The following is a 24,559-nucleotide window of genomic DNA, read 5'->3' as shown; positions in this document are numbered from 1 at the left end:
GGAACCTAAGCATTGATTTAGGATGTTAACCTAATGGGGAAACAAAATTTGTAACACCACACTATAAGGTTAAAAAGAAAATAGTGTAATAAAGAAAATACAAAGGCTTTGGCATGGTTTTTACAATCAACAATGGTTAATTTTGATATGTATTTGTGAACAACTGCAAAACACTTAGGTTTAAAACTCTTGCAAGCACTTTTAATTGATTAGGAATGAATTCTAGATGCACAAAATGATTGGACTGTGAACAGTAATACAGCTATATCTAAGAACAATTAACTTTTGCTGGCCAAGAAAGAAACAAATGATTGCATGAAAATGTGTATAAAACATCTATAGAGTATTCTTGTCAAATATAAATGAAATTAACTTTATTATAGAAATCATTCTGAGGATTTCTAGGGAAGACAAATACTTACATTTTGACATAAAACAAATTGGATTATATCGAAGACACACTCTACCTTTAGCTATCAACTTCTCCTTGAATTTATATCTTACCCCTTTTTGCACATAAACGTCATCTGTTAACAACCTTTGGAAAACCAACAGATATTTCTTACATATATCTAATGTGTGTTGTTCCAGGTTTAATTATATGCAAAGGAATGATACAAACTTGGAACATCAGTCCATAAACTATGAACAGATGGGTAGAAGTATTCGATATATCTCGATAAAACTCTTAAATCCATGGCAAATCTTGTCAATCATGGTTTCCTTTAAACAACCACATGAGCCAACACAGATCCAAGGTCCACCAGTCTGTGTTGTTCTTTTCTTCATTATAACATACAAATGCCCATTTACAAATAATACACCAAAATGAATAAAAGTTTGGATACCAAAATGAAGATTTGTTCCAACTGACGCCGTGCCTTCTGTGTGCAAAGGTCCTTGTTTCTAGTCCATTCCCAGGCTCCAATACAGGACACAATTGCAAAGGGAAGTGCTTCTAACAGCGATTTCTCTTCCTTTCCTGAACACCCAACTGTTGTGTCCACATCGTCACTGACTGAGTGAACACAGTTTCCTCTCTTGATCACGCTCGCTCTCTTTACTGTAATCGGGGCCAGTACTGAGACATGTCAGGTTCACTTCCAGGAACTTGGACAGGGACTGACACTCCAGGGGAAATGAGTCCTGTAAATGAATAAAAAAAAAACAAAAAAATACAACCACAGGGTAGACTCTAGAAGATGGCACACAGTGTGAACTTTCTAAAACTGCTGACACCTCATAACACTTCTTTTCTACTTTATATTAAAAGAAAAAACTTTCAGTCATTAGAAAGAAAAGGAGACCTTTTGAAACTAGAGACTGTGTTCACACATACTTCATGAAACCCAAGTCAACCTCCCCAACATTTGGAAGTTCATCAGTTCAGCCATCTCTGGAGGACTCATGTGGTACCTCCTCAGCCAGCATCAAGAAACTAGAAGATGTGTAAGTCTGCCAATAAGCACCCACATCAAGCTCAGTGGACCCTGTCAACTGTCCAGCGCAGGCCTAGATGTCTTCTGAAAATTTGATCTTGGGCCTTGTCTTCATACACGATTTCTGTGATCAATTCACCAACATAAATGATGTCTCTTTTGCCTATATGGTGTCAGCTCACTAACTTAACTGAATTTCCCTTTTCAGTCAGTGTTCCCTAAAGGCAAGAGCAGTATAATGCTCAACACACCCCTTAATGCAAGACCAAAAGTTTCTTTTCAAGTCAGCTACAGAACAGTACAGTTCATCAGCTGGCCAAAGAGGCCCTGTAGACCCCTCTGCACAGCTACAGAGAGCTCACCTGTTGAAGTGGTCCCCGAGGTACCCATGGGCTGACTGTTCATGTGTGTTTGCATGTGCGGAGGGGTGTAGGTATCATAACTCCGCCCATTTACCGAAGGGCTGGTGGGTAGCATGCAGGAGTATGAAGAGGTCTGGCTGGGAACTGGGGGCTGCCGGGAGAAAGAAAAACCTGTGATTACTGGAACCACACCACACAACCACATCCTGGGGTTCCTCCTCCCCAGGGCCTCTGCCAGTGAGCCTGGTCATTACTGATGCCTCTTTGGAATGTACTAGAATTCCATATAATGAGTCTAAGCTTAGTTCATCATCATCCACCACCAGAGCAAAGCCAACTGTGTGACAAATTTCTGAAACATAGTAAATTCAAACAAACGTCTGGTTTTGGCAATCTGCACTATGTTTTACCTCTGCTGGAGTTACTAGCATGAGAGATTCTCTCTTTCCATAAACCTGGATCTATTTGAGAATGCTAAGATCCCCAAATTCCATATTTCAACTGTGGGGCAGAAAGCAATGGGGGAACTCTTTGGAGAGTTTGATGGAGGGACCTTGGGAATCTTCCAGTGCTGGACTTGGAGGATTAGAGATTTTTTAAAGACACAACCATAATGGAGTCAGGTTAAAGAAGTCAAAAATGTCAGTGAATGAATGTAACTTCAATACAACCTGAGAATTAACTGACTTCTTAACTGACCCAAAAGTCCTGATTGAGTCTCATCCATAAAAGTGTGTTGCTGTTTTTTAAGCATTCAAAAATGGAAATGTTGAGGAGATAAATCTCTCTCAAAACTGAACAAGAAATAAAGGAATATGCAGATCCAGGATAAACCCCACATGGGAGCCCTCATGGGTTATTTGAGATGAGAAAACTCCTGAGGTGAGCCAATAGAAGCCTAGTGTCAGCAACAGCTGCTTTGCTCTGCAAATGCTTCACATCCCCAGATCCTCATTCTCAAAGACTGACACCCGCTGAAGGAAGTCCAGAGGAAGATGCCCAGTCTTTGTAAGACAGAGGATTTTGGTCAACAAGATGAAGCCATTGACAGAGAGATCACCCCTCCCCGTTACAAAAAAAGGAATTTTCTCTGAACTGTAAAATCACAGATCATTTTTATTTTCTTTGTTTAATGAAGCCACTTACTTTTGTATCTGTATAATTTTTAAAAGTCCGTGTTTGAAATAAACTAACTCAACATATTTCTTTATATGTAGAAGCAAGCTTAATATAATCGGGCATCTATCTAATTATTTCATTTTGTTTTTTCATGTGCACATTATGTCACCCTCACAGAAACCTAGATGTTGCTGTAATATATAATACTGCACAACGCACTCAGTGGCCTCATTAAAGTCAGATGGTGACTGCTTATGTCAAGTTTAAAAAGGCAAGCAGGCCTAAAGGGCCCTGCCAGGATTTCAGCTTGCATTTGTTTCTTATTCCTACAATCACTTCCTCTAGGCAACCTGACTTCTGGAAAATTCCAAGATAGTTATAGCAATACTAACTAATGGACTATTGGTCCCTTTGTTTACATCAATTGTACTATGGCCAATAAAAGCAGACGCAATGGAAAAGAAGCATGTGAATAAGTCCTCTGGAGTTGCTGATCTAGCTGTTCCAATATTAATCTGAAGACTGGGAAACTTTCATTTTAATTTGAATTCCAAACCTGGCAAAAAAGATGTTCAATGGAGAATAAACAATCTTCGTAACCCCAGAACTGTTTCCAGCAGGGGCTCCTGCTGCCAATCTCATACAACCAGGCCTAGCTATCTATTGGTGGCACAAGCAGGAGACTAAGGAACACTGATGGAGAAGACCCATCAGAATCCCCCCAGCAAGAGTGCCCCCAGCAACAAAGGTCTAGTACATCCCAGAAGCCCTGTACAACTAACCTTAGAAAATGCCAGCTGAATCCAGGACCTACCCCTAAGAGCACAGGCCAGGGCACTGAGAATGCCGGCAGCTTTCTAGGCAGCAAGGATTGCCACCAACCTGTCACAGCATCTACAGCTCACACACATTAAATTTCAAGTAAACACTTTCTATTACATGTTTATTTTTAAATCTAGAACAAACTAGTTTCCTTCTTCTTGTAAATGTATTTCACCTGCGTAAAGAGGAATCTCACTTCTCAGTCCCCTTTTTTCTTCCTCACTAGTTTCTTATATGGACCAAAATTAATCCTCAGTAAACTTCTGCTGATTCTGTATTTATTAATACAAACATACTAACATAAACACAAGTTTTTACACACGAACATCTTAGTATCTTATGTTATGCCATGATTATTTCTGCTTTGTGGCACAAGCTTCATTGGTACCCAAAACAGACTTCACTGCCACCCAGAATTACCCAGCTAACATGATGATAAAAGGCACATTAACTTGGCTGAACAAATCGAGTGTTTGTTTTTCAAGGGCATGAATCAATCAATCAGGCAATCAATCAACTCGAAGAGATTGGATTGACTGTCTCAGAGTTGACTGGTCAAGCCAATCACTGTCACAGGAAGGACTCCCAAGGGGGTAAGCGCAGCGGATGGGGTCTGCAAGCCCTAACCCAGTCCTTGTCCTGTGCAGCAGGTGGCCAGTTTCTCTTACTTGCATAGGCAGGTTGTTTGCCATGGTGAAGCTGGGCATAGGTGGCAGAGCACTGTACGTGTTGGTGAGGGCGGTGTCTGTTCGGCCCAACATGGAGCCTGATGTGAAGGAGGAAACTGCAGAGAGAGAGAAAGAGAAAAGAGAGAAAGATGGAAGGTCATTACAGGGTGAGGGAGAGCCCAGGGCAAACTGATTTAAGAACATTTCTCGGCAGCTGGCATTTCCCGTTACCAGGCGTGGTGGGCTGTGGAATCGGCTGGTAGACACTGGTGCTGAAACTGCTGCTGATGGGGATGTGACTAGGGGTGTTGCTGGCCTGTCTTCTCTGGTTCCTCAGTTTTTCCTCTCTTCTCCATTTGGCCCTTCGATTAGAAAACCATACCTGGAAATGCGTGGAACAGGGTAGTTAGCCCTGTGCTCCCTACAGGCTCTGCCACAAACAAAAAACCCCTCCATTTCCACCATCCTCTGTCCTAGGACAAGAGAGTCTTTGCAAACTGACCCTGTTACTAGCTATATAAATGATTGGTATACAGACAAGGCAAAGTATGAGACTCACAATGCATAAAACCAACATAGTCCCTGGGTACCTGTATTCTGGCTTCAGGTAGATCGATTTTGGCTGCTAGTCTTTCCCGGGCAAACACATCTGGATAATGGGTCCTCTCAAACTCTGGAAGAGTAAGTTGATTTTATATGTTATTCCAGAACTACACAGAATATTTGATTGCCGGATCAAGCTGGCTTTTGCCACGCCACTCCCATCTCCTCCAAACAATTTCCTTTCAAATAACTCTACAGTGTGTTGACTGTACTTGAAAGAACTCTCCTACCAGACTAAGTTGTTTTCTTTGCAATGACATTCAGTCAGTGTCACCATCTGTGACCTGAGACAGTCAGAACATCATTTTCTTTGTATGTCAGAATTTTGATCTTTCAACTTACTGGTATGTGAAAAGAAAGAGAACGTACATACACTTCCACACCCTGAAAAGATGTCCAGAGGGGAGGGGGAAGACAGAAGAGCAGGGGGGGGGGGGGGGCTTTTCAGTCTTCTATGCAAAGGACCCGGGCTAAATTTAGTCCTTTGTGCTGTTGGTGTGGCATTTACTTGGATTTAAGGCTTCTCTACTTTGAAGAATTCCCATCACCTTTCTCCAGAGCCTCAATCTGCTCTTGGGTAAAGGACGTTCTATTTCTCTGCAGCTTCCGCTTCAGCTGAAGCCTCATTTGAGCCTCATCGGAGTCTTCTCCGTTTGAACTGATGGAGTTGGTGTTCTCTCCCCCGCCTTCCTGTTGCTGGCAGCCATCTGCAACAAAAAGAAGAGGACAATAAGAAAAACTGGAGTGACATGGGGCTCCTGATGGGACTTGGTGCAGTTATGAACCCCAAGGACTGGCAGTCTGAGTCTCCACCAAGTCTTGCTGAAGCAATCAAGTGTTAGCCTTCCTTTAAGGACACTGGTACCTGAGTCGTTTTCCTTTCTGGATTTATCTAGATAAGACCTGACAGTACTCTCACAAAGCAGCATTTCTGAGAATGAAAAAGCAACCCAAAAAGTTTCCAGGCCAAAGGATCTTCCTCGGCTGCCTCCTCACTTGCCTCCCCCAATTCCCTCACCCTACAGAAAGTATTTACCTAGGGCTGTGTTGGGAAAATAGAGTGATGTGCAAGATTTCAGCTGATCTATAATCAGTAATTCCTATCTAATCAATTAGATGTTGATAGGTTTGTAGAAAATGCTATTAAGAAACCAAACCAAGCTTGTAATCTTTAAAAAAAATATTTATCTAGTTTTTATTTGAATTCTGCACAGTCAATTTCATTTTAAAGGTTGTGAATTTAGAAGTGCTTGCATTGTTCTGCAGTTTTATTCAACCATTGTGTGAGTGTGTTTCGCCTTGACACCTATTACGAGCACAGCTGTAATTATATCATCACCAAGAACAGGCTATAATTGCTGAAAATGGAATTTTATATTTAGATAAAAGGACTGTCCATTCTTTGTAATGTGTTGCACCAGAGAAAAGTAAGATTTCTTTTAAATTTTTAACGTGTAATTTTAAAAAAGAAATCGTGGAGAGTTCACTAACTAGCTAAATATGCTATGCTGCAGCTGAGTCCTTGGCATATCATTTAAGTGGTACATTTTTAATTAGGGCATTTCCAGCACTTTTAATGTAATTTCTATCATTAAACAGGGAAAGTTTCATTGTTTTCCTTTGCGCTTGGTGGAGAGCTATGCACTTGGGCTAGCTGGCTCTAGCCCGTGCACATTGCCTGCAAGGCGGCAAGCCTGTGAGAAGGGAAGGATTCCGGCCCTGGCTGGGCTTCCCAGGGCACTGGAGGCTGAGTCTTGGGTCCCGAGGCCTGTGGCCCCTACGGGATACCAACAGGAACGGTCCCCCTCCCTATCCTAGAAACTTGGCCAGTTTGGGGGGAGGGGCTGCCAGGCCTCTGTGGGAATCGACTTGGCCAGGAATATCATTTATAACCAGGAGACAATAGGCAGCGCCTTCAAAGAGTTCAGGGAATTGTGACAGGATCTAGTGGGATCTTTTCAGGAACTTTGAAATGTTTTAAAACCCCAACTTTCTCCCCCATTTAAACAGGCGGATTCATCGGCACTGGCCACCATATGGGCCCTTGGAGATCTATTGAGATGACCACCAACACTTGAATAGCGAGGGGCTGCTTTTCAGCACCACACAATGCCCCGCGAGTAAGGGAAACTATTAAACTCCTGGGGCAGGAGCGTTGGCAAACTTTCGTGGGCAGAATTTTGAGGCCACAATGAGCGCGGACAACAAAAGGATTCTCTTGAGGCGTGCAGCGGGCCACATTGTGTTACAAGAAGCCCAGTCAACAGACTTTTCAGCGAAGTGTGTTAACCTCTCTGCTCTGCTATCATTAATCACTGTCCGGAGAGCGGGCGCCTCGGTGCGATTTAGGGCGCTTGGCTGGGCGGTGGTGGTGGATGGGGGGCCAGGGCAGGGGGTAGAGGGAGGTGGGGAGGGTGGATGGGGAGCAGAGCAGGGGCTGAGGGGAGGCGGAAGGAGAGAGGCTAGAGAGAGAGAGAGGAGGGAGGGAAGCAAGGGGAAGAATGGCGTGGGGGAAGGGCGGAGGGGGGGGTGCTTCAAAGAGATAATGGCCGAAAGGTAGAAGAAGGGACAGCGGGGAAAATGTGGAGAGGAAAAAAAGAGATTGGAGGGTCGGGTGAGACGGGAGAAAAGGACGAAAAGGAAGAGGAGGAGGGAGCGTGTATTGGTAAACAAGCCGCAGGCGTCCTGCCCTACATCAGATGAGTGGGGGAGGGGAGGGTCGCCTGCTGGAGGAGACACGCCGCCGAACTCACGTGTAGGGGCACAAGTGGCTGTACTAATTTGCTGCCCCAGGTCTCTGGAGGACTTTTCAAAGTGTTTTTTTCGGAGTGGGGTGGGGAATGAAGAGGGTCTGTCCCTTTTATTGTCGGATTCAGTGAAGGAGGCTTCCCCCCCCACACACACACACAAGCTGTTGGGTCTACCAGAAAAGTCCATCGGTTACTGCTTTTGGAAAACAGAAGCACAATCTGGCCTGGTCACTCATGCCTCCATCCAAAAGGAAAGCCCTGGACCCGCCCCTGTCCCTTCTCTAGCGTGTTATATCTTGCCAATTAAACAAAGCTGGAGGTCTCCTTCAGAAGACGCCTGCAGATAGCATTCTCTGTTCTCATCTGCTTCCTTGACGTCCTCCTAATTTTAAAGCGTCGGAATTATGTTCATTGCCCTCCAAGCTCAGACACTGCTCATACACAAGCATGCACCGGAGATATAAGCCTAGAGCTTACACTGGCTTGGGAAGTGGTATTTAACGAGGAAATTAAGTATATAGGAACAGGAAAACTGCCACTTTAAATCTTTTTTTTTTCTTTTCATTTTTTTTTTTTTTAAAGTGGAGTCAGCGTCAACAAGGAGAAAACGCTGCGGGATTCACCACGACCACCATCACATCTTAACCAAGCCAGAGAGCAACATTGGAAATGTGTTCACTGCTGTAAAATAGCAACTGTTTGCAGCCAGGTGATTGACTGGTCACTTAGAGCTGGGGGTTTTTTGTTTTTTGTTTTTTGCTTTGTTTTGTTTTTCTTTTTTCTTTAGTGGCTTTACCTTCCACCCTTAAATCTTTTAAGAAACTAAAAATAGAAGTTAGAGCTTTCTAATTCCCCCACAAGATAAACCTAAGTGGCAGACAATTAAGATATCTCCTTTAAAAGGCGTCCCCTCCTAGCGGCGTAAAGAAGGGACCTTCAATGGGCGCCGTACACCTCCCTGCCTAATCCGAGCTGAGAGTGAAAGCGCCTCCCATTATCCCAGCCCCAAGACCATCTGACGCAGGGGATGGGATTTGTTTCCTGGAAGAAGGAGAAGGGAGAGAGAGAGGGAGAGGGGGGAAACAGAAAAGAAAGAAGAAGGGGGAAAAAGACGCTGGGAAATAAAATCATTCCTTAGTTTCTTAGGGTCTTAATCAGTGAGGCGGAAAATAAGCAAGAAAAGATAGCAACGCGGTTGCGGAACCTTTTCAGCTCTGGAGCGCGGATCAAAACATTGAACATCTGTTGAAAGGAGGCTGACTAAATCCTATAGAGGGCCTGGGTATTATGGGGGTTGGGGCGAGGGGAGGAGATGAGAAAAAGTGTCTTCGTGATCCCTAAAACCACCAAATCGCTGGAGAATTGGGGCTGGATAGAGTCGTCTCGTTATTGTCAGGCCACGTCGTCAGGATTTTATTCACCGCCGCGTGGCATAGATCAGATGGAAACCATATTTGTCTCCCTCAGAGACCTAACCTCTCCTTATGCTTCTGGAAAGGGACTCTTTACAACCCAAGATCAGCATCTCGGGCCGGGAAAGGGGGCCAGGGAGGGAGGGAGACCCTCTTAGCACCAAAAGGCCAGAGGAATCCCCAGGAACTTAAGCCTGGAGAACTGACATTCACCACCAGAGCCCCGAGGTCCCCACGCCCAAGATTCTAAACTCCTTTCGAACCACGCTTCCACCCCACGCTGGAGGCGGGGCAGAGAGCCTAGAGGGAGAAAGCATTTAGGTGGGGGGTAAACAGGGTGGGTGGGTGGGACGCTCAGGAAGTGTATGGCCCAGTATTCTCTAGTAACCAGCTGCATTAAGTTAAAAGACCCTGAACGAGCGCCACCTCTCGTCCCCAGTGGTCACCACCAGGCCCTTGCGGTCTGTCTGTAGCTCTGCTTGCTCCCAGGGTTGAAAATCTGTTCTAAGCGGGCGGCGCTACCTCTAGTGGAAGCTACTGCCCTGGACTTTAGTCTCGGCACCTAGAAACAGGAAAGCGATGTTCATTCCCTGGTCCCCAAGCAAATGTGAGCTCTGAACACCTAGGAGACCCAGGGGTGGAGGCTTCTGGGCTCAGCCTTCATAGGTCTGAGCTTCTGGGCCTATTGCCTACAACCGAGACACCTTCGATCTAGTGGGTGGGGAAGGGGTCAACAGGACTCTGGAGTGCTGGGGGTGGAGAGTGGAAGGTCACCAGATGGAGTTCCAGCATCACTGGGATGTGTCCTATGGGTATGCGTGCGGGAATCCTACAGCTTCAAAGGTCAGTCGGTGCGGGGGTTGGCTACATCTTTCCCTAGCTGGTCTTACTGGAGACTGCAGAGAGAGCCCTGGACCCGTGAGCACTCTGATCTCCAACTCTGAAGGCTGCAGGTTCGAGGTTACGTGAGCGGGGTCACCCAAGGGAGTCTGGGCCTGCGCATCAGGAAGCCCGGCCCTGGCCAGGAGCCGCGGCGCTGGGAAACCAGAAAGGAGCGCTTTTCTCCCTATCGTCCCAGTGTCCGTCCTATATTGTTTTTCTGCTCTTAAAACTGACATGTCTAATTGGCAATTGGTGCCGAATCGTGTCCAGAGGTCTCTTGTGGAACATTTCTACAGCTGTCTCCTTCAACTAGACGCTTATTCATGTCGCCTTAATGAGAAACAAAACGTTCTCTAATGAGCAATTACAGAGCGACAGGATTGTCCCCATAACAAATTCTTGCGAGTGACAGAAGCATCCTTTGTACAAGATATTTCGCATACTGTTACCGATTTTCCCTTCTCTAACCCGGCTCTGTGGAGGCGCCCTGCACGCGGGGCTGGTCCAAGAGCTCACCGATTCGCAGCAGCCCCTGAGCAGTCCCCGCGTCGCCCACCGGCCCTGAGCCCCCAGGCTCTGTGGTGCTCCCGGGAGTGAGACGCCACGTCCCATTATCCCGCATATTATCTCCTTGTCACAAGGACAACAAATACCGATTAATCTTCGGAGTAAACTGTTTCCTGTTCTTGACCAAGTTACCTCGGTGTGAGTGGGAAGGGGAGAGAGCCGACTCACCCACTCCTCTTCCTACATCCTTCTCACAGAACCTGAGACAGGATGACATAGTTCCCATCTGTCCTCCCAGGCCCAGAGCCCCTCCCTGAACCTACAGCCGGGTACTCAGTTTCCCTACCCCACTTCTAACCAGTGCCACCCATAGAGAATAAGAACTGGGACCTACAGGCGGGGAGGGGGTAAGTTGTTAAACTTGGGGGAGGAGACCACCACTTAACTGTGGCGAACTTCAAATCGGGGATGCGCTTGGGCACGTCAGCCTCTCCTACCACCTTACTCAAAGTCATGTCATTTGTCAATTACTTCAGAAGCAAATGATACAATTATGTTTACCTTGCAGTCTGTCAGTGTGTTAATTTGTCACACCTGCACTGCAAGTGGGCTCTACTGCATTTTAACACCAAATTTGAATAGGGCGCCATGAGGTTCGACCTTGCACATGCACAACCAACCACCTAGCCACTTCCTACCACTGTGGACATACATAACCCTTACAGTCAACAATATGGTTTCACATACACCAGTTACACGAAGTGTGAGTTGAGGTACCCAAGCCTTCCAGGGCAGTGCCCTCATATCTCCTAGGCACTGGGAGCCCAGGAAAGAGTTACAGGAGGATGGCTGCTTGAGTTTTACCTTGTGTAGGTTGCCCTGGTACTGAAGTCCCGGGATACCAACCAGGGCGCGTGCCCCAGCTTCCGGTCTGCCCGTTCAACATCCTTAGTTTATCATACATGCCGTCTGCGCCCATCTGTTGCTTTTCGCTAGCCAGGTTGCGAAGAACTCTGTTTATTGATGATACCTGCAAATCAAACCAAATGGTAGTGTCTCCGCAAGACACAGTCACCTCTTCTTAGGTCCCCCTCTCAGCTCTCCCAAGTTTTAAAGAATGACCCACCACACATGCAAAAGCTCCCAGCCACCCTGGGGTACTCTGGATTTTTAGCTATTATGTGGTAAAAATGTCAACTTTCACTTTGTTCCTGGAAATGAAGATGGATAAAGAGAAAGGAGCAATCCTTCACCTCTGTAGATATCGCTAACGACCTAGCTCACTGGGTTGCTTGGCTTTGTTCAAAGACTCCCGATAAAAGATTTCAACTTAATCTAGAGGTTTATTTTATTGTAGAACATAAACGGATGCACGTTTCCTGAAAGAAGCTCCAGGCGTGTGCTTGAGTGGGGGGGGGGGGGGACAGTTAGAATCTGGTTTTCATTTTCATTTTCCTCCTGGATTCCAGTGTCTCTCCCCAGTTCCTTCAAGCCCTGGTTGTCAGTATGCAAATGAAGTGAACAACTCCCCACACTTGACACCCATTTTCCGGATGGTCAAAAAGTCAAAGCACACCTCTCACTATCCCCTAGGTATCATGGAGACCCGTGCAAATCAGGAAAGAGAGGAGACAGCCAGACACTGGGAGGGGAAAGAGCGGGAGATCAAGAAAGAGGTGACAGAGAGAGGGAGCGAGTGAGGAGCTTGGGGCAAGGAAGGCAAATGTTCACAATGAACTTACACTGGGTATGTTATCGTTGGTACAGACCCCCTCGGATAATAATCTGTCTCGGATTTCCCAAGCAAAGATGGACGGGCACTCCCGTTTATACTGGGCTATTTTGCTTACAACTTCTGGAGTCGCTACTCTTGGTTTACTACCTCCGATTGCCCTGGGTCTGATGGAGCCAGTCTCGTAATACCTGCCCAGAATTTTACTCACACATCCGTTGGACACCTGCATAGGGGAAGTGGACAGAAAACCACATTATTAATAATTTCAAGACAAAAATAAAATTGTTTAAGTATGCATTAAACAATGACAAGCTTACGTTTTCATTGTCCAGCACTTGGACTTTTGCATCTGCATGGGTCTATAACACAAAAATATACCTTCAATGGTACGAGAACTTACTGTAGAGAGCTTTCTTTCTTAAAATTACATTTGTAGCCCTAAACCTACAAATAGGAGGATACTTTTAAACACTTTGAATTATCTTAAAAGCTTTTAAAACTATTTTCCTAAACACTGTGTGAAGATGCATCAAAACAAAGTCAGGTTACTGTGTGTGTGTGTGTGTGTGTGTGTGTGTGTGTGTGTGTGTGTGCAGAGCTTGCTGAAAGTAATATTATGTTGTAAAGAACAAAGGGAAAACTAACTGAATATTTTATCTTTTTCCCTTAAATGTTTGCCCAGTTGAGCAATGTGAGTTAGAGGAGTAAACAGCATTTGCCTTCTGAAAATCCATGTACATTCTTCATATGCATGAAAAATGCAAACACATCTCCCAAAATCTGAGGTCAACGCGGGATGGGGAGAGGGGAATGAGATTATCCCAATTTATATAACTCAGCTCATTACAGTTTTACACTGTTACCATAATGAATGTCTTTACTAAATGAAAAGATATTTTTTTAAATTCTCACACTTTTTTTCTTACGCAGATGAATTATCTTACGTAACTGACTGAGTGAGGTTGAAAGAGACAGGGACCATGGTGGAAGGAGAGGGGAAAGTCGGAAGGTAGGAGAGTTGGTGGGGATGAAGTGGGTGAGGGTAGGGGTCCATAATTAGTAGCGTTTACAGTAAGAAATGAAAAGAGGGCGGCCGCGGGGGCAGGGGTAGGGGGCAGCGAGTGGGACAGCCACGGGAGGATCACCTGCAGAATTCGGGAAATGTCGCACGGCCGGGCCCCGCTGTGAGCTAGCTCTACGATCTTCTGCCTGGTGGAGTCCGGCAGTGGCCGCCCGTTGACAAAGACACCACCAAGCTGATTCACTCCGCTGTGACCTGAGGAAAGGAGGAGGAGAGGAGAGCAAGAAGAGAAGTAGTAGAAGGAAGAGGAGGAGGAGGAGGAGGAGGAGGAGGAGGAGGAGGAGGAGGAGGAGGAGGAAGAAGAAGAAGAAGAAGAAGAAGAAGAAGAAGAAGAAGAAGAAGAAGAAGAGGCACAATGCAACCTCAGCTCCCTGCCAACCTGTGCGAACCTCAGCAATCAGGTCCTGATTTAAAATTAAAAAAACAAAAACAAAAACAAAAAACCAACAATAGGACCACCAGCCATGCAGGGCATTGGGCAGCCCAGCTTTAATACAGACTGACCCTGCCCACTGGACTATCGTCAGACTGGGAAAATACCCAGGAACATATCCACCCAGTACCACCATCACCCCAGTCCCCTGAGTCCATTGCCCCCTTCATAATCCAGACCTGCTTGGAACCCACAAGGGGCATACAACAGCTCTTAATATCTCCTCCCTACACATCACCTCTGAGTGCCACCACAGAGTCCACACTGGAGTCTCTGCCCTGTTAAAACAGCACTGCGAATCCCAAGCTCTGAAGCGGCTAGGCAGCATATCATAAACCTTTGCATCGAGATTTAGCACCGTGTGTGTGTGTGTGTGTGTGTGTGTGTGTGTGTGTGTGTGTGTGTAATAATAGAAAAGAACCCGAAAGACAAATTTGTAGCTAGTGAGCCCCAATCCGTGCCTCCACAGCAGACAGGATTGGAAGCCCCCATCCCCACAGTGGTCAGCTTGCCCCCGCTGGCGAGCAAAGCCTGGAGTCTATGCACCCCCCACCACTGGCTTTACTTCCACTGCTGAACTCCGCCCTCCCCCTCAGCCAAAGACACGAATATTAACAGAAACCCAAAACAGAAAGAAAAAGACCATATCACAGTGTCACCCGTCCCTCCTTCAACTCTTGTCTGACAACCTCATCCCATTGTCTGGTCTTAGAGACTAGGGCGAGGGAAGGAGCGCCTCCCTGAATTATCCTCCTAGGAAACAACAGGCATACAAATAAAGCCAATCCCCTCTTTCCACTTCCTCAGACATCTCCAACCTGCAGCCCCGTCTCTAGACAGAAGCTCTCTCAGGAGAAGATGTGGTTCCAGCTCCTCTCTTCTCTCCTCTCTTCTCCTCTCTTCTCCTTGGAGCCTCCTGATAAATTGACTCCAAGAGCCTGTGCTTCTTAGCAATAAATAAGCTCCAAATATAGAAGAGGGGGGAAAATATGATGAGCCTCTCTGACATTTGTCTTTAAAATAAAACTAGCTGCACGTCAAGTTTGAGCTTAATTTCTGGAAATAGGCGGAAGTCGCTCCGGATCATGCATGGAAGGCTAATTGAAAAGATCAGTCGGGGCGCTTGTGGCAGCCTTGTCACTTTGTGACAGTGCTCCGCTCCGGGAAATTGCATCGTCACGACAAACGGGACCGTGATAAAACGACCCTTTCCGTCCCTATTTGTAGATCACTCAGACGAGAATGAACTGCACTCGTCTCCCCTTAGAGGGGAGCTGCGTTTTCAGGGTAGCCCGAGGCTTGAGGCTGGAGGGGGGTTATAGCTCACCGAGGGGGGGGGCGGGGCCTCAATTCGATGAGAAGTGACAGGCGTTTAGGGATCTGGGCTCCGGCCGGCCCGGGCCAGTGCAAGAGGGTACATTGCACATTGCAGGAGACAGTCGTTTCTCCAACCAGGCAAGGCCTACCCTGCGCTTCCGGTTTCTCTTAAATTTTCTTTAACTTCTACCTTGGTTTTCTAAGTCTCATTTACCACGCAGGTTATGGAGGCCCGTCTCTGGGCAAACCTTCCCAGAAAAAGAAAGGCCGTCTCAGAGAAATCAAGAGAAACTTTCCAACCAAAGCTAGGGTAATTCCCAATCTACAGATGCCAGAGCGTAGATTTTCCTCCTCCTCTATTGCAAAATATTGCAAAATAACGTGGCCAGCACCTCCACATCGGCAGCCCAGCATGTGCTGGTCCGAGGGACACTGGGCCAAGGCGCTTCAGCCAGCATCGAAATGGCAGCGGAGAAACATAGCTCTAAATTCCCCTTTAGAGGTTAAGCCTCAATCATTGTGTCCCTTCCCTAGGGACGGCTGGCGTTCTCGCCCAGTGGCGATGATTATGCGCCTAGAATTCGACCGCAAAGCTTCTAATAGGAAAACATATGGTGTCAATTTGGATGCTCCGCGCCTTGCGCACACTCGGGGACCAGCGGCACAAAGCCTGCAGGCCAACCCGCGACCCGTGCCCCTCTGGGCCTGCCAGCCAGGTCATAGCGGAGTGGCAAACGCTTGTGGATGAGCGCCTCGGCCCACCTGAAAACCGAAGGCTGGGGAGTCTGAGCTCCAGGGTACTCGCTTCGCCAAGGGAAGTGTCTCCCAGGCCAAGCCCTTGGGTCTGACAAGTTCTACACAAATACAACTGCAAAGCTCCCACCTTCGCTCCCTTTCCTCAGTTTAGCGCCGCCCCCCCCCCCCCAAATCCTGTGGCATCACCAGGGCAGCCAGCTATTCCAGAGCATGGATCCGAGCTGCTGGGGATTCTCTGGAGCCAGTGCATCCACAACCGCAGGTTTCTAGAAGACCTAGGCCTCTCTACGCGCCCAAGCATCGATGCATCCTTAAGCCTGTGTAGACTCCCTAACCTTAACCCGGCCTAGTTTCACTGGCTGCCAGGCCTGACTTTTAGGTTTAACTCTGTCACATACCGGCAGCCATTGACTAAGCAGAAAGGTGGGGGCCCAAAGGGCCTGGCCAAAGATGAGAAGAGAGAGGCACAAAGGCTTGGAATCAAAGGTGCCAGGAGTCTGGGTCAACCAGGACCCATGTAGCTGCACTTGCTGGTGCAAGTTTTCCCAATTCCTGACCCGTGCAGCCTCCACTCTCTTCCCAGACCCTGTAAACCCTTCCTTCTACTCGCTGTGCAGTTTACTTTCCCGCCAGGGTACCAGCCCTGGGTGCTCCACTCCCCTTCCTTTCCAGGCCTGTAGCTAGGGTGGGGAGGGGAGGGGCTGGCCTGAGATGGACTAGGGGAGGGAAGCCCCCCACCCATTGGGGTCGGAGGAGATGTTTAGTCTTGGCCAAGCCCAAAGGGGCCTCCTTCTCTTCTCAGGAAGCCTTCGCCCCGCCCTGCTCAGCCCAGCCCCTCTCTCTGGGGTCAGAGCCCGGGCAGGGGCGGGGAGGGGGTATGAGTTACAGGATTTGGGGGGGGGGGGATGGGGTTTCTCCATCGCAGCTTCAAAAACTCGGGCGAGTAGTTTTGAAGGGCCCAGCCCCTTCCCTTCTGGAGCATGGTGGAGCAAACGCCTCCCTGCCCTGCGTCCCTCGCGGGCTACTTGGCACACACCGTGTGCAGTCCGGATAAATTCCCCCAGGCCTCCTCCCTCCCGCCCAGTGGCCTGGACTCCCCAGGGCCCAAGACTCTGTGCGCTCCCCTAACCCACCGGTCGGCACGCCTCCAGCCCAAAAGTCCAGCGAAACACCCGAGACACTCACTGTTCTGCATGCTGGCGCTGGTTGGCGGCCTCCGGGTCCCACGGGGCTCGAATGCGGGGCTCTATTAGCAAAAAAATTGGAGTTAATCCCGGGCTCTGCACAGGTAGGTAGGCCTGTACTCCTACAGAGGAAGACCTGGTGCCTGAACTGGAGAATCCTCCTTTTCTTAGAAATTGAGCTACTCAGCCGCTTGGGGCGATCTGAGGGTCACCTAGTCCTGCCTTCCTAGACATGCAATATGTACTTTGTGAGCTGCGAATAAAATCATCCAACATTCATAATCAGTTTTCCCAAATATTTTAGTAATTAGCCTTTTAATCAGAGGAAATAATGACCCGGGTTTTTTTTTCCACCTGTACTATGGTTTTTTAAAGACTCTTTCAGGGTGTGAAGCCCCAAAGAGCATCATAGAACTTGCCTGAAAACCGGGGTATGTGTCCACTCTTAGAACAGAAGATCTCACACATCTGCTCGCCCCTAGTTAAAGTCTTCTGCCTGAGACAAAACAGAGGGAGAGAAAGGTATGTCAAATTGGCCCCAACACATAGCGTGACTGGTTGTCTGAGGCCCACTCTCAACCCAAAGTGAATCCAAGGCTACCTCCTTCTGCCTAGAAACACTAAGACATCATACTTACAGTGGCCTCTCCCACAGAAATCCAGATCCTTCGGAAAATGCTACTTTGGTTAGGCTTGGCTTGGGGAATCTAGAGTTGTAGTCTCATCGTGGGGGGAAAGAGGGAAGGCTTAAAGAAAAGGAGCAGAGAGTGGAGTAGAAACAGAGCTGGGGGAGGAAGCTAACTAAGCCCCGAAGTGTGGAGGTGAAGAGAATTTAAGGTCTTGAGTCTGGGTGAGTAAGCCTCAGACCAAACTCCCTCCCTTCCCAAGGAATTTCAGCACCTCAATTGTCCCAAGACCCCTAGAACTAAGTTCTTTATTCTTTTATCCTTCACTCCCTCCCACCCCCACCCCCAAAAGTCTTCCCAGTCAGACCCTCACAACCAATCTCTCAGCTCTTTCGGGACTGAGCAAGTGGTGAGCCCAACTTTTTCCCCTAAACCTCATTTATTGTAATTAACTTTGCTTTTAGTGTTTAGATCTTCCTCTCTTTTCCTGTACTGTGACACATGCTGTCTACCTCGCCTCACTGCTTTAAAAAGTACAAACAGGAGGGGGTGAACACGGTCGACAAAGTCTACAGACACCAAACAATGGCTTCTATTCTGCTGCTCTCCCCAAACCCAAAGAGCAAAGCCGAGAGAGACTCTCAGGCCAGCAACACCAGGTCCAAGGAAAGGAACCAACAACCCTCCAACTCACAAAGGGAAAAGGGGGACTCTTCTCCCTGAAGTCCTGACTCACTCGAGCGCCCTTCAAGGCTTTCAGTCCACCCACCCTCCCTACCTTCCCTCAAAAAGGGGGTTCTGGGAAAAGAGGTGGGGAAATAGTAAAGTAATTTCTTGTTATAAATATCTGGAGGTAATTGTGTTGCTGGTGTGAGTTGTTAGGGGCTGTAAAAAGATACAAGGGCACCGTGGGGAGCTCAATTGGGAAGGGAGAGTTACAATAAAGAGCCCATTCAAGAGGTTTGCCCAGGAAAAAAAAAGAAGGGGGGGGGTTAAAATAATGAAATAGTCACAGCATCATTTTTGTTTTATTTTAAGAAATTATTCTTTTTCCTCTTTTGGACTGTGATGATGATTAATCTTGCCACCCTACAAATAATTCCAAGAAATACATTTTTTTTTTCTCTTCAAGACCTTTTTGACCTAACTTTTAAATAACTGAGGTGGCGACTTTTTCTCAGTGTTGATTAGGACTGGATATAACAGAGGGCTAGATACCCCCAGTCGGGTTGGGTCTCCTAAAGCTTCTTCCCTGTCTCTAGGTCAGTTCCCGAATCCAAGATCATATCATGAACAGAAATCCCACCCACAGCAAAATGTCCATCCTACCTATAGATAGGACTCAAGCTTGCAAAAGGCAGCAGGTGGATAGAGATGGGGTAGAATTCTGCTTGGACCAGTAAAACTCCCTGAGTTCCTCTGTAACCACATTTTACACAGCCTCATGGCCCCATCCTGCCTGGGACCTCCTCGATGCCATTTTAGAAAATTGTCCAGCTGGTCCCTGAAAGAGCTAGCTGATTACTTTTCCAAGCAACTGGGAAGGTGATAGCATTTCAGGTTCCGGTTTTGCTTGGTTCCCACCCTTCTCTCGTCTAAGAAGCTATCTAATTACCTAAGTAATGGTGAACACTCAGTGCAAAAGCACCCTGGGAAGCAGGGCACACCCTGCACCCGGAAGCAGTCCAGATCTTAGAGAAGCTAGACCCCTTTGCCTTAGCAAGCCCCCAGCCCAGGCCAGGGCTTTGTATCGCTTGGAGGGGCTGTAGACCTGCATCAGGACTGAAGGAGTCTCTAGAAATCTCCAAGGCCACAAGGTCTTGGTCCACATGTCCATTGGACCCCTGCCTTCCCCACTCCCTGACCCCAGCACAAGCCAGAGCTTTCACAGTATGCTATTGTTTTAATTATTTAAATTTCAAAATCCGTTCCCATATTCCTTAGCTGAAGTGTTAGGAGAAACTTGGTTTCTCCGGCTCCAGATTCCCCTCCTAGAAATTAGCAATTAGGATGACAAAGTTTACTCTCCAGAACCGAAAGATAACAACTAATCAATTGCTTTCAAACATATGCAAAGATCGCCAGCAAACCCCCTGTCAGTGACGACAACTATTCTTTCTCTTCGGTGAACTTGCTAGGCTTTCAAGCATTTTAGTTTTTCATTTCATTTTCTGCTCCTATCTCCTTCTCAACCCTTCCCAAGTTCGAGTTTACCGTCCAAAATGGCTTAGAAAAGTGTGTGTGTGTGTGTGTGTGTGTGTGTGTGTGTGTGTGTGTGTGAGAGAGAGAGAGAGAGAGAGAGAGAGAGAGAGAGAGAGAGAGCTCACTTTGTTTTTAAACTTTTCAGAAAGCATCTTTAATGAAAGGCCAGGTTTTTTAGCACTCGAAAAAAGAAGGCTTCTCCACTTGAAATTCAAAGCCATTTCCCTCAATTACTTGCTAAAATTCGAGGCTATTATGGCGCAGGGAGACTGAGGAAATCTGCCCCGGGAAAGAGGCAACAACTTTCTGAACTTTGAAAAGCCACTTTTCCTCCTGGGGTCTTAGAATCCAAAAGCTCTCGAATTACTCTCAGACTAATTAGCTGGGAGAGGACGTGATCCGACGAGAAGCAAAGCCAATGCTTTCATATAGATTTTTTTTTTCTTTAAGCCACACAAAGAAAAAAAAAATCAGTACACTCGAAAGGGAGGAGCAAACCACCTTTCCAGCTCGAAACTTGTTGAAATGGCAACACCGGGTAGCGCTTAGTCAATGGAAGACATGGGAAAATACCCACCAAGAGCCGGAGGTGGGAGTCCACAGGGCAGGGAACACCCCAACTTTCGCAAGATAGAGTTGTGGGTAGCCGGGAGAGCCGAGGGTTTGTTTGCTTGCAAGTCCGAGCTCCGAGCTTGAGAGAGGCTGAAGGCGAGGGCCCTGGGGCTGGATGGAAGCTGGCAGTCCTAGGGATCGGCTCGGAGCTCCCTCGGAGAGCGCATCGGACCGCCTCGGCCTAGAGGCTTCCCTCACCGCTGTCGCTCGCTCCGGGTTTCTCGTGGCCTCCAGCGCGCGGCTGCGGTGCCCATCGAGTCGGCTCCGGCTGGCGGCGGGCGCGATGACCCCTTGGCGCTGGAGTGCCGCGGGCAGTACTGTGCCCGGGAGGATCTTGCACAAAGCCGGAGCGCGGGCTGGCGGGAGGCGGTGCAGAAAGTCGGCTGGTTGGGCGCTCTCTGCGCGCTTGGCTCGGCCCCGGCTGGACAAAAGCATCGCCAGTGGGCTGCTCTCCGCGGCCTGGGGCACAGCGGAGCCTCTCGGTCCTCTCCCGCTGACCGCCGCGAGCTTTGGGAGGCGCTGCGGCGGAGAGCTGCGGTTTGCGGGGGCGCCTGCAGCCGAGCGGCTTGCTCACCGAGAGCTCCAGCCGCACTGGCTCTGGTGCTGAGCCGGCCACCCGCCCGGAGCTCCGCGCCGCTGCGGCTCGCGGACCGTCGCCCTCCGACGCGGACTTTCGCTGGAAGTAGAAAGTTTGGGCTCCTGCGTGGAAACTTCTCCGGCCCAACTCTCCCGGCGTAGCAGTGGGGGAGGGGACCGGCGAGAGGGGAGGAAAGAGGAGAGGGAGAGGGAGAAACCTGCCTGGATATTGAAATGTAAAGAAATCGAGAAGAAAGAAGCGGACTCACCTTTAAGAGGCATCCTCTCTCTCGTCGTTGTCAAAGCTCCTGTCAAGAGTTTGGTTTGGTTGGGCTTTTTTTTTTTTTTTTTTTTTTTTTTGGGTTTTTGGTTTTTGTTGTTTTCCCCCCTGTTGTCGCTTAAAGACCACAACGGTTTGAAATGATGGTATTTTAAAAGAGTTGCTCGTGAGAGTTTTCTCCACGGACGCTGCTGGGTTGGTGTGTGAGAGCAATTCTCAGATCCCTGAGAAGAAGACAGAGATTGACAATAAAATGGGCTGTCAGCGGCTGGAGAGTGAGAGATAAAGAGTGTGGGTGAGGGAAGTGGCTGCAGCCAGCACACCTATGCTGATTGGTGATGGCTCAAGTGTGTTAATGTGTGTGTGCCGGCGCCCGGCCTCGCCTCCACCGCTCCTCACTGGCCCATTAGCGAAGCCTGACCTCTGTCATCATCCTCCAGCAAAACACTTCCTCCTGCGCCTGAACCAGAGCGGGAAATGAGGCCGAGCCACGGTTCGCTTTTCAAACCCACTAATCACTCCGCAACATGCAAATGCACCGCTCGCTCCCACACAAAATATTGCTTTATGCAAAGCAGCGCCGGGGCCTCGCGCCAGCCGATTGGATGCTCCCTCTCCCTGCCTGGTGCAATTGGTCGGTTTGTTTGAATATGAATACACTTGTTTTCGGCTCTGCCGGTGGGTCCCGGCTTCTCTCTCTCCAGCGCTGGGCCCCCCGCTCCCAGGCTCGGGCGCTCGCCGAGGTCTCCCGCTCCACGCGCTTCGGCGGCCAGCGCTGCGGCCGCGAACTTGATCAGTCTAATGGAGGCCTCTGGGCTGGAAGTCACGCTCGCCCGGTAACCCCAAGCTGGGCCAGGGGCTCCCAGCCCGTGGAGGTAGCAAGTTTTATCATCTCTACGAGGTCCTTCCTTGCCAGTGTACAGTGGCCTGCTGCTCCGCCCCCGTCCACCCTAACCTCCTACCCCTACCCCATCCCGGCCTTGGCCCCAGGACACAAAGTACAGCGCCGGCGGCCCTCTAGTCCACCTGGCCTTTAGCAGCAAGAGAAAAGAGGAGGGGGTGTCCCTGGATCCCAGCAGCCGCACTCCGGCGATGGTGGCACGGCGATGCCTAGGCCTGAAGAAGGCCTCCAGGCCGAGAACTCAGCGAGGCCCGCGGTCTCCCCGGGCCGGGCCTCCCAAGCCTGCCCATTTCCCCACCCCACTCCTGCACCCCCTGGCCTTTTCTTCTCTCCTTTCTGCTTTCCGAAGCCACCGTGCTCCGCGGACGCACTGCCCCAGCCTGGAGAGGCCCGAGTAAACACGCCACTTACTTTGTGTACAGAGGAGTCTTGTGAAAAGCCCTGAAGAGTCCTCACCAAACACTCTCCAACTTCTCCCACGTGCCATTTGTTGACTAAGTGTGGCAGCTTTTTCCAGGCGGCCGAAAGGAGGGGAAGATAAGAAGGGAGGGGAGGTAGTGGAAGCCTGGGGGTGGGGGTGGGACTTGACCAATGCTGGGAGAGATTCTGCGAGTGTGTGTCCCCGCTGGCTTGCTTGGTATGTCAACGTGTGTCGGTGTAAGGAACCGGTTATCTATCGGTGTGTGGTGCCTATGTATCCCCGCCAAGACTCCCTTTCTGTTGGGTCAGCTCAGTCCACGGAGGCAATTCCCCTTCAACTGTTGCCAGAAAACCGGCGAGGAAAGTAAGTAAATGGCTTTTCCCTTCTGACCACACACCAGAAGTCCATTTGTTGAATGCCGGACATTAGGATACACCTCAGTACACTCCAAAGACGTCCCTCGGAGACTGCAGTTTAGGTGACAGGGGAGTCTTGTCCCGCGCTGTCCCTCCGGAGCTCTCTCGCAGCCTGCGTGTTCTTGGAGCCGAGAAATATAAGGTCTGAGATCCGGAAGCACTCAGGACCCAACAAAAGGGGAGTGGGGTTGGAAACGCTGGGGCAAGGAGGCCGAAAGCCACCCCTGAAGCCCTCGATTCTTCTGACGTAGGGGAAGAACCGAAAGCCAGCCTTCAGCAGTAGCCTGCTCACTGAGTTGATCTGCGGCAGGCCCGCGCTGCCGGATCCCCTCGGGAGTTGGAAGCAGGTGGACGCTGCAGGCTGCCTCTGAGCCGGGTGTGAGCACCCTCCTCGAGTCCTTGCCTGGGACCCAGCAGTGCAGCACCAGGGAACCTTAGCAGAATTCTGAGGACAGAAGAGGCCTTCCTTTACTGGAGCCTGAGGTGGGTTCGCACAACCCGCTCATCTGCTCGGCTTGAGGAAGGTGACTGGCTCGGTCCCTTCCAGAGGACCGAGGGCACCGGGTCCGGGCTGGGAGGAAACTCCGGCCAGAGGCCAAGAAGGTGGCGCTGGTGCTGGGCAGGCGGCCTCTAGTGAGAGATTTCGTAGGACCGCGACTTTCAGAGGATCCCAGGAAGTCCGGCCTGGAGTCTGGGTCCCAGAGCAGAGGACTCTTCATTCTCCATTTCTCCCTTTTTACATCTCAAGCAAGCATTAAAGAAGCATAATGAAAAGTGGGGAGGGGGGGGGGTCCAGTGACTGTCCCAACTGGAGGCGGCGAATATCATTTTTACAACCTCTCAATTAGCAACCCAGTGGATTAGCACCCTCTTAAGCTTTGCCTAAGAAAGAAGCAGCCATAATCTTGTTGCTATTTCCCCCCAGGGCACTGGCTCTTTCAATCAGCTCCTTCTCCCACCCACCACCCCCACCTCACCTCAGAGAAAAGTTTTAACAACAACAACAAAAAAAATCAGAGGAGGGCTCGAAGCCTGGAGTGAATGCGGCTTACGTCATTAAGTGAGGATGGGGGCTCCGAGTGGGACTCTTGGAAACTGCACAAACAAGAAAAGAAAGGACTTGGCTGCTTCTAGTGTGTCAATATTTGGGGAGGGGAGCTCAGGAACAGAAACAGGCAGAGAGTTTCTGGAGTTTAGGAGAAGGGTAAGAACCAGGAACGCTCTCGGTGGGTTAGTCTCAAAGAGCGTGGGGGAGCTGTTTTGTCTTTGGTGGATCCTCATTTCTGCCAAGTACCTGCTGTGGGGACGACGACGAGAACTGGGAGGAGGGGAGCTAAAACCAGGGTGCAAGCCGTCCATAAAATTGAGACAACACTCAGGTCGCCATTTTAACTGCGGCTTCCAACACGTCGGAGGCCCATTCACTTTCCTCCAGCGCAGGGATGGATGGGCTGG

The 24,559-nt window shown here is 49.0% G+C and overlaps 1 protein-coding gene across 7 annotated transcripts; it reads right to left on the bottom strand.

Annotated features, from left to right (window-relative positions):
* Positions 1-1,060: 1,060 nt before the first annotated feature.
* Positions 1,061-17,081, bottom strand: Pax6 (paired box 6). 7 transcript variants are annotated; one of them, XM_059259463.1, is made up of 11 exons: positions 17,072-17,081; positions 13,370-13,575; positions 12,617-12,658; positions 12,307-12,522; positions 11,429-11,594; positions 5,562-5,720; positions 5,001-5,083; positions 4,642-4,792; positions 4,411-4,526; positions 1,802-1,952; positions 1,061-1,146 (listed from the first exon to the last, which is right to left on the bottom strand). In XM_059259463.1, the coding sequence occupies exons 1-11, from the start codon at positions 17,079-17,081 to the stop codon at positions 1,061-1,063; spliced, it is 1,386 nt and encodes a 461-aa protein (XP_059115446.1). The 7 variants fall into 7 exon arrangements, with proteins under 7 accessions (XP_059115446.1, XP_059115448.1, XP_059115450.1 ...); XM_059259465.1 differs by having other exon boundaries at positions 13,445-13,575; XM_059259467.1 differs by having other exon boundaries at positions 12,415-12,522; positions 13,445-13,575.
* Positions 17,082-24,559: the final 7,478 nt, after the last annotated feature.

This window comes from Peromyscus eremicus, chromosome 4 (genome assembly GCF_949786415.1).
Source record: "Peromyscus eremicus chromosome 4, PerEre_H2_v1, whole genome shotgun sequence".
NCBI classification, from domain to species: Eukaryota; Metazoa; Chordata; class Mammalia; order Rodentia; family Cricetidae; genus Peromyscus; species Peromyscus eremicus.
The sequence above is the reverse complement of the archived record's forward strand: the minus strand, read 5'-3'. Positions and strand labels throughout refer to the sequence as shown.